The following is a 12,511-nucleotide window of genomic DNA, read 5'->3' on the forward strand; positions in this document are numbered from 1 at the left end:
TTTGAAATCGCTTTATCTAAATTGACCACCTCAATTGGGGATTCACGGTTGGAAAATTGAGTCTCCGGGATAAAAGTGGGAGTTGCAAGTTCATTCGACATCGAAGGAGTGAAAGACATACCAGTTGTGTGCGGGGTAGCATATCCATGAGCAATCGACGGTGTGAAATACGAATGACTCATGTTTTGCCAATATTCGGCTGGAAGAGGTTGATATGGACCTCGAGGGGCATAATTAGGTTGATTCATAGAATTTCCAAAACCTTGGAAATTTTGAAGATTTTATAGAGGAAATGACATATTTGGAAATGGATGTGGACATTGATAATTTGGTGGAATTTATGGAAGATAAATATTCTTGCGAGTTGTTTGTAGAATTCAAGAAATTTGTAAAAAAATGCCCTGTTATTTTCATCCATTTCGGATAGAAAATAATATGGTAAAAACTTAAAAAATAGATGGAATGAATATTTAGAAAGTAGAATTGGAGAGTATAACGAATTGAAATGAAAATATGAGGTATTTATAGATGAAATTTTGAAATAACCGTTAAAATTAAGCGTTAAAAATATCCGTAAAAAATTAACCGTTTTATTTAATTATTAATTATAAAATTTTAATTTTTTAATAATTTTTTTTTTTAAAAAAAACATACACGTGGGGTGGGCGACTGGTCCACCCCCACATTGCTTGAACGCGTTAAAAGAATTAAATGCGTTCAAGTGGAGGGGTGTTATAACACCCCTCCACAACGTGTTTTAACACCATATGATGTTAATAACAAAGGCAACAACGAGCATTGCAGATGCTCTAAAGCACAAGGAGTTTTATATAAACGTTTGAAAAAAAGGTGGTAAAGATCATCCAAAAATAACTCTTCATTATCAAATTTGATCAAATATTATAATAACAATATCACAAACATAACTTCAATAATAATCAAAATTATTTTATTATTAATCAAATTTACTCTAATACTAATAAAAATTATTCTAGCACGAATTAAAATTACTCGTTAAAACTACTTTAAAACTGATTAAAATTACTATAATTTAAAATATTTTTGATCAAAATTATTTATAACGATGTTAAAATTGCTCTACTTCACTATTATAGTACTTTTGGCCTAAATCATTAAATATAAAACAATTTTAACTAAAATTATTTCAAATAATTTTAACTAAAACCATTCTAATATTAATTAAAATTTCTCTAATATTAATCAAAACTACTTCACACATTATTTCAATTTCCAACATACAGCTTCTTTTAACTATAAAATATTCTTTTGATTCTCTTGATTACCCTTTAAGTGATAATAAAAACAAAAGACATCCTTTTAAATGATAATAAATAGTAAATCTATTTCTTTTTAAAAAATTAATGTATTAAGAGATAAAACATCATATATAGTACAAGTGATAAAAGGCTAGGCATGTTTGTTCTAGGGAGTGAACTAATTATTTCCCAAAAGCAATATCTTCGGGCAATATGAACGATGCGCAAAGCATCCATTTTCCGGGCGCAACAAGGCGGACTCTGTGCATTTCTACATCGACAACTTCCGCACACAATGCGACATTAATCCTCTGCGAAAGAAAACCATTCGAGTTTTGATCAGCTTAATAATGACAATAATAGTTGGGTTATTAGCCGACAATAGATAAATAGTCGTGACAAATATGACTCGACGATAATGATTAGTCTGCAGCAAGATGAACTGACCTCTTGAAAATCATACTCAGGGTTTTGTGCCTTTGAGAATCCGTAGACATGAATCTTTGGAAGAGTGCGAGCGGACCTAGGAGTGTTTCTGAATACTCCTCTAAATGCATCTGTTTGAGAGTAGAAATTCAAGCCATTAAGTCTATCAAACAACCAACAGATTGAGCTAAAATTGTGCTGTGTGCTTTGTTTCACATCATTGTAGATTGCGATATAAAAATTCATACTCGGCGATACTTCAATATGCAAAATTCGTGAGGCAGTGTTTTTGAAAACCGAACTGCACTGGACCGACAAGTTCAACTGGTTAAACTGAGAACCAATATTATTTTACTCGTTGCCTTTTCACCCTAGTTTGGTTGTCAAAAATCCTTTCTAGTAGTTTATATCCAAACACAATTCTATATTCAGTCCAATTAGAATAGAAAGTGTGAAAATTGCAGTAATATGTTGAAGATTTGAAAAGAATATGAACGAACCTAGAAATTCGGTAGCATCATTTGGCAAATTCATAACCACTTGTGTAATAGAATATCTCAGTTGAGTAGTGAACATTGCAGAAATGAACCTACGGCCTTCCATGTTAAAAACCTGAGACGTAATAGTTGCCATTAAAATAACATTTGGAAAGTTAAACAATTGTCTCCGACATATAAACTACAAGAAAATCCAGAACACGTGAATGACAAACCAATAAACGAGACCAAAAGAAGTCCGTAGTTATGCTAAACTGTCGAAGACTCACTATGTCAAGCATAACAATAACAACTTCAAATGTATAGAGAAACAGCTTCATCATACCTCTACTTTCCTCTCGAGCTTGTTGAGGACAATGTTTCTTTCAAGATATTCAACAGCATTGGGGTTTAGGTCATTGGCAAATACACACTTCACTTTCCTTGCTGCAGAAATGGCTATTGGACCAACACCAGAGAATACGTCGCCTATTCATGATCATGTACAAACATGTTATTATGCTAGTATCAACTATTTCGATGTTAGCTTTCCTTGGTTGGCACCATGTTTGCACATCTAAAGAATTCACCAAATTTCATTCATTATAAAAAATATCATCTGTTTATGGTCAGTTGATACAAAGAAGCACATAATAGTGGCAGTGAATAATCATATCTGAAGTCTATACAAACTGAGAAAGGGGCTTACATACGACATCAGATCTTGTGAAACTGCAGATAAGTCGTTGTCTCTCAGTTGCCAACTTAGAATTCCAATAACTGCAGTCAAAACAAAAAAGAAACATTATTTGAACCCGTAGTCTTCATATTGCAAACTAACAAGCTAATGATGCCATCTCCTAATGCTTTAATTGATGAAACAAACAAGTCAAAGTCGAAAATGAGAATCTCAATACACACACATCAGAAGGGAATGCGAATCCTACACTTTTCCGAGATCAACTTGAAAACGAAATCCATTCTCCACCACAGTTGTTACAAGGGAATGATTGCCAACCAAGACTTCAAGTTGCATTGTCCTGTATTCATTTTGAATTGCATCCATCTTGTTAACCACTGTCTGTATTTTTGGTCTGTTCTTATCCAAGACTATCTGAACAATACGAGTACATCTAATATCAGGATAACACCCATAATTGAATATTAATTACAGAATCTATGTTGAAGAAATTGACCTGTGCGATAAGTTTTCTAAAAGGTAAGTGTTCATCTCGCAAATTCAAGTGTGCAATATGGCCAATTGTTTCAAATCCAGTTGGAACAATCAAGCCCTCGGGTAGCAAGGCCTCGAGGAGCTGAAAAAACAGCTAGACCATCAATTTACAGAAAACTAAAAGTTTTCACAAAAAGGTAAATGAAGAAATTAATAGGGCAATGAATATTGACATGTAGAAAAACATTGATTCACCTCACTCATTGACCAGTAATCATAGAATAAGGCCAGCTGGCATTGCACAAGCTCAAATGACGAGGATCTACTGTGGAATGTGTCGCCATTTAATACAGCCTGAGACAAAAAAAAATTCAATGAGTTGTTTCAATCATCCTCCATCCAAATGCAATAAAAGAAACATGGATTCAAATAATTGAATGGCATTCAAAAAAAGTGAATATGCAAATATTTCAAGCAACACAGAAATGAGTTCTCACACAAAAAGATTTCTTTTACGAAAAACTGGAAGCAAGTTAATTTTTATATATCTTTGCAACAGATGGTGCATCCCAACATCTTGAAATTCTTGCAATCTAAAAATTATCTTTCCTTCCACAGTACTTTGTCAATGTAAGTTATCCTTTGTTGTAGTATTCGCAAGATAAGAAGCATAATCATGCTATAGTATGAACAAATATGCAGAAATTGAGTGTCATATAAGCTGCACTAAAGAGTGTCCACTTGCTCTGAAGTCATTTTGATTTGTGTTTGCATGTCCCAAGTCCAAAAACTACAAAGTTAAAGTTAGTTCATTCGACTTCATGTTACATTGGAAGCAATTCCTAAATGCAACAGGATCTTCTTCTTTGGATATCAATTCTTTCCTTTTGAATTAGATGTGGTGGAAATTATTCACTAGAAATCAAATAAGTAGTCTCCACTTACATATAGAAAAGATAAGAATACAAAGGATAATTCAATTGGCAAACTCAAACGGAGAACTCACAAAGGAATCATAGGCACCTTGATGGCCTCTGGGAGCCCACTCACACCTTTCTTTGCATATTTCTCGTCCAATAGGAGCAGCCTGGTAGGACCTCTCCACCTCCGTCCTTTGAAGTCTTCGCCGAGCAAACCGCTTAAATCCACCTCGTCTTTTTCTTCTCCTATCACCTTGACGACATAAGAATCATTCTTTTCTAAGTTCTTGCTCGCTAGATCACCCCCATCTTTGCTGTTCAATTTCTTCTTCTTCTTCTTTGGCCGCGATAGCTTCGCCAGATTCCTAAACTTAAGAAACCCACTGCAATTGAATTCCTTCGCGAGTTTTTCCCTATACAGCACTGGACTCAGCGCCGCCGTCTCGACGTCAGCCCTCCCATCAACCCTGGCCGCGAGCGAGTCGAGCCTAGCCCCGCCATCCCCTTCGCCCTCTCGGAGCAGTCTTCGGATCTCAAGGTCCAGGTCGTCGCCGGGTACCCTGGCGATGTTGCGGACACGGGGCCAGTTGAGGAGGTGCCCGCGGAGGTGGCTCTCGAGGGCAGCGCACTCCTCCACGGGAACCCGGAGGGCGGCGACATCGAAGACGCGGCAAAACTTTGCCTTTTCGATAACGCCGCCGTCGCTGTCCTCACTGGAGTGGTTCAAAGAGAGAGGTGGCGGTTCCGGGAGGTGGCCACGGCGGAGGGATGGTCCAAAGTGGAAGGAGGAAGGGGGTCGGTAGTCATCCGCGGCTATGGATAGCACTGCGTTCAATGAGGAGGAGGGGGAGGACAAGGATTTGGAGAGGCATCGGCGAGGGGAGGCTGCGGCGACGACGGAGAGGGAGATGCAGACGGGGAAGGGCAAGGGTTTGTGGGTGCGCAGAGCAGCGAGAGAGCAGCAGCACATACTCTTCTTCATCATATGGAAGGGTAGGCGCCGCTCCTCAAGTGGCTGTTTATGTGCTTGTTACAATGCCACACTGAGTTTACTACTGCAAATAATTCGGAGCTTCCGGCAAGAGATCCGGTAAGAAATTGTATCAGCTACCGGACAATCTCACGCCTTATCGGATCTAATATCTAAATCCGTACGGATCTACCTCCACTTTATTAATTCGAGATCCTTAAATGACTATAATTGCCCTATCACAATCCACAAATTTCACTTGTCAATGCCTTGTGGCTCCGTAAATAGCGAGTCATTTCGAGGGCAATGAAAATCCATGTCCACACCTATCATTTTTCTCGCCCACCCAGCGCTCTCTCTCTCCCTCATAGTGATGAAACCTTCGTCGTTGGAACTAGGGTTGTAAATAAATCGAACTGAACCAAATTTTAGGATGTTCAAGTTTGTTTGATAAGATTACCGAGTCGAGCCGAGCTTAAAATGAACCAAGTTTTTGAAATGAGTGTTCAAGCTTGACTTTGTTTATTTTTTATAAGCTTGAGCTTATTTGAAACTTGGCTTGAGCTTGGTTCGTTTAGATGTTATGCATCAAGAGTGTCTTGGAGATCTTTCTTGTCTAGTTGCAGTTTAGATTCGGAGGCCAATCGGCCCGCCTGCTCAGCAGAAAGCAGATCGGCTAACTCCTTGACACGCTGCTCCAGCGCTCGGGCCTACACATTCTTGGCCTCTAAATCGAAGATGACTGTTTTTTTTCTATTGGTCGCCAGCTTCATCTCCCGGTTGTGAGACTTGACCTGGGCTTCAAGGCCCGCTACCCTGGTCTCCAGGCCAGAGGACTTGTGCCGTTCGACCGCCAGTAACTTCTCCGATTTGCTTAGCTCGGCTCGGAGCGTGGCATATGAGGGCCCCTGAGCTGGCGCCCCTCCGGAAATTTGAAGTTTTTTTAATTCTTCCTCCAATGCAGCCAGGTGGTGGCTGACTGCGATGTTCTCTACCCAAGTCTGCGCACAAAGGAAACAATATCACGGACCAAGTCAAATAGGGACGTATGGTGTTGAGAAACATACCCCGGTAGCTTGCTGCAAGTGGCTGTCGCCGAGCTGACCGGGAGTCATCAAGGCGACGCGGGCTCTCGCCTCCTCCCATATCCTGGCAAGCGGTCCGGGGATAGTAATCTGATGCTCAGGGGCGACTGGCCGATCAGCCGCCAGAAGAAATTCTTCCGTTGGGAGGTGGAGGATGGCCTTAACCACTCGACGGCCGCTCAGATCAGATTGAGCCGAGGTTGCGCGCCCGGATGACTCGCCGAGCGGGGCAGACACTATACCAGACCGCCTGAGCCGAATGGGAGCTTGTGGCTGGGAACTTACAAGCGGCGCTCCAAGGGAAGCCATCGGCAGATCAAGCTGGGAAGGAGTTCGGTTCGAAGAAAGGGCCTCGACTGGAGTAGGGGCCGGGGTGATTGCTACAGTAGGGGCACCGAGCGGCTCAGTCACTGGCTCCACAGATGTGGCTGACTGGGTGTGGAGGTTTGTCCAGCGCCGTTTGCGTATTATCAGTGGGGAGTCTTCGGTCGAGTGCCCCGCTTCTTCCGATGTCGGTTGTCTGGCGGACGAGATGGCATCACCGACCGGTGCAGTTGCAGAAGTCCGAGCGGCTGACTCTCCAACTGCAGGTGAAGCTTCTTCACTTTCCCCTTCGTGTGAGCCGACCGGTTCAATACCCAGATCAGCCATCTCCTTCGCGGCTGCCGCCTCCACCTCGACAACTTTCAGCTTTAGCCGATCGGCAACCTTGGCGCGCCACATGATGTCAGCTACATAAAAGAAGAATAAATCAGTTAGACCACAAGGAAGGGGGACAAGGAAAATGCTTACCCATGCTGCTCGGAAGCTTCATTCTGATCGAGCTCAGTCTGAATATATATAGCACCCTCTCGTAGAGCAGCTTGTTGATGTTGAATCTTTGCTCGGCTAGCAAGTTAGCTGCGTGAAGGTAGTCTTGCTGGCTCTTATATTTACCGAGATCCGGCGGGCTCGGCACAATGGTTTTCCATTTAGTGCGAAAGGATGGCCGCTCGGGAAAACGAAGATAAAAATAGTTTTCCTTCCAATGCTTGTTCGAGGTTGGCATCTTGTCGAAGAAGACTAGACCGATCCGAGATTGGAAGAGAAATGTTCCCCACTCGGACTGTTTGGGGTAGTAAAAGTAGTGGAAGGTCTTAGGGACTAAGGGGATGCCGTGCAGCCTAAAAAGGACAACCACCCCGCACAGCAACCTAAAGGAGTTGGGGACGAGTTGGCCGAGCGGAAATAGTTACACACCTCAAGGATGAACGGGTGAATGGGAAAGCGCAGACCGGCCACGAACTGGTCTCGAAAAAAAGTAAACAGTGCCAGTCGGAGGGTCGTGTGGCCGATCGGAGGGTGTGGCTAATATCAGTTCATGGTCAGATGGAAGTTCAAAGGTTCGGGTAAAGCTCAGCGCATCTTGCTCAGCGCATCCTGCTCATCGAACCGGCTCTTGGTGGTGGTATACCAGAGGCCAGGGGCGAGAGCGGATGGACGAGAAGAACTGGCCATTATCAAAGACAAGGAACAACACAGGGGAAATCGAAGTTTGACAAACAGAATGGTCGGAACAGTGTCCAAATGAGCACGAAAACACCGACAAGTGCGAAGAAAAGCACAAAGGAATTGAGAGGAAAAGGGCGAAAGGGCCTTACAAAGGATAGGACCGAAGGGGGCGGTGGTGGATCACCAGAGAGCAAAGCAGCGAGCTCGCCGGAGCGTTGGACGAGAAGAAGCAAAAACTTTCGGATGCGCACGCGATATCGTGAAGCGGCCGAAGAGGAAAGATGCTTATAAACATTGGGCTCGATCAACCGACGCCGTCCGATCCAGGTTACGGGATCCAAGGAGGGGATCTTACCATCAAATTCGAAAACGCCAAAGGTCACATTAGACCTGACGGCTTGAGTGAACGGTGACGAATGCGCGACCACGTGGCGCTCTCTCACAAGTCGCATTTAATGAGCACCATCATGCGGGCATGGCCGCGTGCTCAGCATTAATGACGGTGATTTACACAAATGCCAAGGAGTTTTCTAGGGATAATCAGCGTGATCAATGCCAGAACGGCGGGACAACGGCAGGCAAATGAAACTATCCAAGTACCAACCGGGGACACGCCGAGCGGCATTGCCTACTTACATAGTCCCCGGACGGCCGGACACTGATCTCGGTGGATGAGCGGTAGACACCACCCAGACGCAGTCCAGTCAGTCGGACTTAGCGCCTCCTTCGACTAGACTTGAGGGGGAGGCATATGATCCGGTGAGAAGGACGGGGGATCCTCATTGGCGGGAGGTCAACGACACGTGGAGGTCAATGGTCAAGAAGGTCAACCCCAAGGTCGTGCCGAACGGACGGAGGTCGTGCCGAGCGGAGTAGCGGGCCGACCGAGCATTCAGCCGACCGGGCAGCCGGCCAGAGGTCTCCCGGACTGAATGAAAGATAGCCCGACCAGGGGTCGGGTTTCTGATGCTCAAGTGGAGTCTATGGGCCGAGCGAAGCGCTCGGCCGAGCTGCACGACAATAAGGCACAATTCCATCTGAGCACATGAGCAGGGCTTCACCGCCCGGGCCAAGGTAGGAGCATTCCCGGAGGCCATGAACGCCGAGCGGCTGGTCCGCTCGGCCCGGGAGCAGGCAAAAGCGCTAGGAGACAAAAAGGACAGCTGGTAACTTCGTCCTCGAGACACCTGCCGCCGACAAACAGTATGGTCGGCGGCCGGATCGGATAGTATCGTACGGTGGAAGTTTCCACCGTCACATCCGGGATATGCTCGGACGATTGTGGAATGGCGTCAGACATGTTTTTCTGACACAACCCTACTGAGGTATGTTTGGGGAAGCGTGCACGCATCGAGAAGCATGCTCGCGCCTTCTCGGGGTCCTATATAAGGACCCCCAGACTTCGACGGAGGTATGCGATTCTCATCACTGTAGCCACAGTTACTTTGCCTCCACTCTTCTTCGTTGCCTGACTTGAGCGTCGGAGGGTTGTCGCTGGAAAAACCCCTCCCGGCTCGGCTTCTTTGCAGGTTCGCCGGAGGTCTACATCATCATCAAAGGACAGCGGAGAGTGCCACGTCCCCAGCGTCCATCGACCCATCGCTCGGACAGGATCATAAGATATAAAGCTCGTTTAGTGACACAAGGTTTTTCTTAAAAACCTGGTATTGATTATGAAGAAACATATTCCCCTGTAGTGGATGCAATCACATTTCGATATCTTCTTTGTATGACAGCACAATAAAAGCTTGAAATGTGTTTGATGGATGTAGTAGCAGCTTATTTGTATGGAAAACTTGATAATGATATTTATATGAAAATCCCTGAAGGGCTCACAATGCTAGAAGCATCAAGTTCAAATTTTAAAAATATTTATTCCATTAAATTACAAAGATATTTGTATAGATTGAAGAAATCTGGACGTATGTGATATAAACGTCTAAGTGATTATTTGGTGCAACATAAATATCAAAATGATCCAATATGTCCATGTGTTTTTATAAAAAAGGATGGACTAAAATTTATCATTATTTCTGTATATGTTGATGATTTGAATATCATTGGAAGTCATGAAGAAGTTATACATACAGTTGATATCTTAAAAAGAGAATTCGAGATGAAAGATCTAGGAAAAACAAAATTTTGTATTGGATTACAAATTGAACATTTTGCGGATGGAATTTTTATCCATCAATCATCTTATACACTAAAGGTTCTAAAACGATTTTATATGGATAAAGCTCATCCATTAAGTTCCCCAATGGTTGTTCGATCGCTTGATATGAACAAAGATCCTTTTTGGCCTAGTGAAAATGGTGAAGAACTGCTTGGTCCTGAAGTACCATATTTAAGTGCAATTGGTGCATTAATGTATCTTGCTAATAATACAAGACTAGATATAGCATTTGCTGTAAACTTATTAGCAAGATATAGTTCTTCTCCAACACGTAGACATTGGAATGGAATTAAACATATATTTAGGTATCTTCAAGGTACCATCGATTTGGGCTTATTTTATTCTAATATGTCTACTTCAGAGTTAATTGGTTATGCAGATGCAGGATATTTATCTGATCCACATAAATGTTGATCTCAGACTAGTTATTTATTTACATATGGTGGAACAGTCATATCTTGGAGATCTATCAAACAAACCATAGCCGCTACATCATCAAATCATTCTGAAATACTTGCAATACATGAAGCCAGTCGGGAATGTGTTTGGTTGAGATTAATGATTCAACATATCAAGGAAAAATGTGGTTTAACTACTAATAAGAAAATTCCAACAATATTATATGAAGACAATGTGACATGTATAGCTCAATGAAAGGAAAGGTACATCAAAGAGGATAGAATTAAACATATTTCACCAAAGTTCTTCTTCACTTAAGATCTACAAAAGAATGGTGATATTAAAGTTCAACAGATTCCCTGTAGCAATAATTTGGCAAATTTATTTACTAAACATTACCTACAACAACATTTAAGAAATTAGTACATGGTATTGGAATGCGGCGGTACAAAGATCTCAAATGAAATTTCAAATAGGGGGAGTAAATTTTCACTATACCATATTATGTTGTCTGGTAAATTTATAGTGATACAGTTACGGAATGACGTACTCTTTTTCCTTACTAAGCTTTTTCTCATTGGGTTTTTCCTAGTAAGGTTTTAATGAGGCGGATTCCTTAATTATGGGGATCCAAGGAGGAGTTTTGTAAAATAAAGTATGTGGATGCCCATAACCCCCAATGACTTCATAAACTCCCTCATCTACATAACCTATCATCTTTTAAACTCCTAAGTTATGTAAATTCATGAGGAGTTTCAATATGATTGTGTACCTATAAATACATATGTATTCATTTCAATAAGTAAGAAAAAGAGAGGAAAAAGAGAAAAGGTTAATAATATTTCCTTTTCATATGCAGTTGCTTATACAATTTTTTAACAATAATTAAATTGTCAAAGAAAGTAGCACGGCTAGGAAAAGAGCAATTAGTGATCGAAATTTGGATTGCTAAGTGCACTTAGCGATCGATTAGTAATAAAAATTTTAGTATCAATTTTTTTTGTTGCCGATATAATTTAGTGATGAAATTTAATTTCTATTTTTAATATTAGCGACGGAATTAAAAATTTGGAGTTAAAATTTACGGCAAAACAATTATTTCATCACTAAATTAGTGATAAAAAAATAATTCTGTCACTAAATCAGTGAAAAAATTAGCGACAAAAATAAAATTTTCATTGTTAATTTTAATTAACTTTTTTTTTTTTCAAAACCTTCCATAACTGAGAGATTTCAATTGTGTTTACATTCAAATTTACATGATACAACATTGAACATTATTATTGAGATATTTCAATTGTGTTTACATTCAACTATACATGATACAACATTGAACATTTAACTCAGCGATATACATGTTGGGATCTTAGATGGCTAGAGGGGGGGGTGAATAGCCTCTTAAAAACAAAAACAAAATTTCTACACAGAGATTTGTTAGCACAGCGGAAATAATCAAAACAAACACTTATGCAAAGAAGAAAAACACACCACCACTAACACAATGATGTATGAGGTTCGGGGATAACTTGCCCCTACTCCTCGGCGTGTCCGTAAGGTGGACGATCCCTTGATCTTTCGGTAGATCAACCCCCGGACAGATTCCGGCTAAGTATTTCTCCTTCTCGGTGGAGAAACCTCCCACAAAGTCTCAAAACAGATTTAGAATGAAGCACAAGACTTAGACTTACAGAATTTTGTGGCTACAATGAATGCACAATCAACTTACCGCCACAATGAATGCAGAGAGTGAAGAAGAAGTAGATTCACAGCCAAGAGCTTCACAGAACACCCTTGCTTGAACGTCGACAGAGAGTTTGCTACCAAAAGAAAGAATTCTTCCCAAACCTCTCTTCTACCTCCTTCTTATTTCTCTGCTCTCTTGCTGTCTTCAGCCAGAGCCAAACCACTGCATCGAATCACGTCAACCAGTAGCGTATCACTGTCGCCGAACCAGGCGTCGCCAATCACGCTTCTTCCTCATCTGATTATCTGAGCTCACACCAATACCATCCTTGGTCTTCACTGGTGTCTCTGAGCTCGAACCAATAAGGAAGAGTCAAGCTGATTGCAGCCAGTGAGCCAACTGAACAAGCCAGTGAACGTTGACGCTTCTTTTG

The 12,511-nt window shown here is 41.8% G+C and overlaps 1 protein-coding gene across 1 annotated transcript; it reads right to left on the minus strand.

Moving 5' to 3' along the window:
* Positions 1 to 1,362: 1,362 nt before the first annotated feature.
* Positions 1,363 to 5,308, minus strand: LOC121983809 (tRNA (guanine(37)-N1)-methyltransferase 1-like). Its single transcript, XM_042536441.1, has 9 exons — positions 4,377 to 5,308; positions 3,609 to 3,707; positions 3,376 to 3,495; positions 3,127 to 3,293; positions 2,889 to 2,959; positions 2,526 to 2,668; positions 2,204 to 2,315; positions 1,725 to 1,834; positions 1,363 to 1,588 (listed from the first exon to the last, which is right to left on the minus strand). The coding sequence occupies exons 1-9, from the start codon at positions 5,256 to 5,258 to the stop codon at positions 1,460 to 1,462; spliced, it is 1,833 nt and encodes a 610-aa protein (XP_042392375.1). The 5' UTR covers positions 5,259 to 5,308; the 3' UTR covers positions 1,363 to 1,459.
* Between the last annotated feature and the right edge of the window lie 7,203 nt (positions 5,309 to 12,511).

Source organism: Zingiber officinale, chromosome 1B, assembly GCF_018446385.1.
Source record: "Zingiber officinale cultivar Zhangliang chromosome 1B, Zo_v1.1, whole genome shotgun sequence".
Lineage (NCBI taxonomy): Eukaryota > Viridiplantae > Streptophyta > Magnoliopsida > Zingiberales > Zingiberaceae > Zingiber > Zingiber officinale.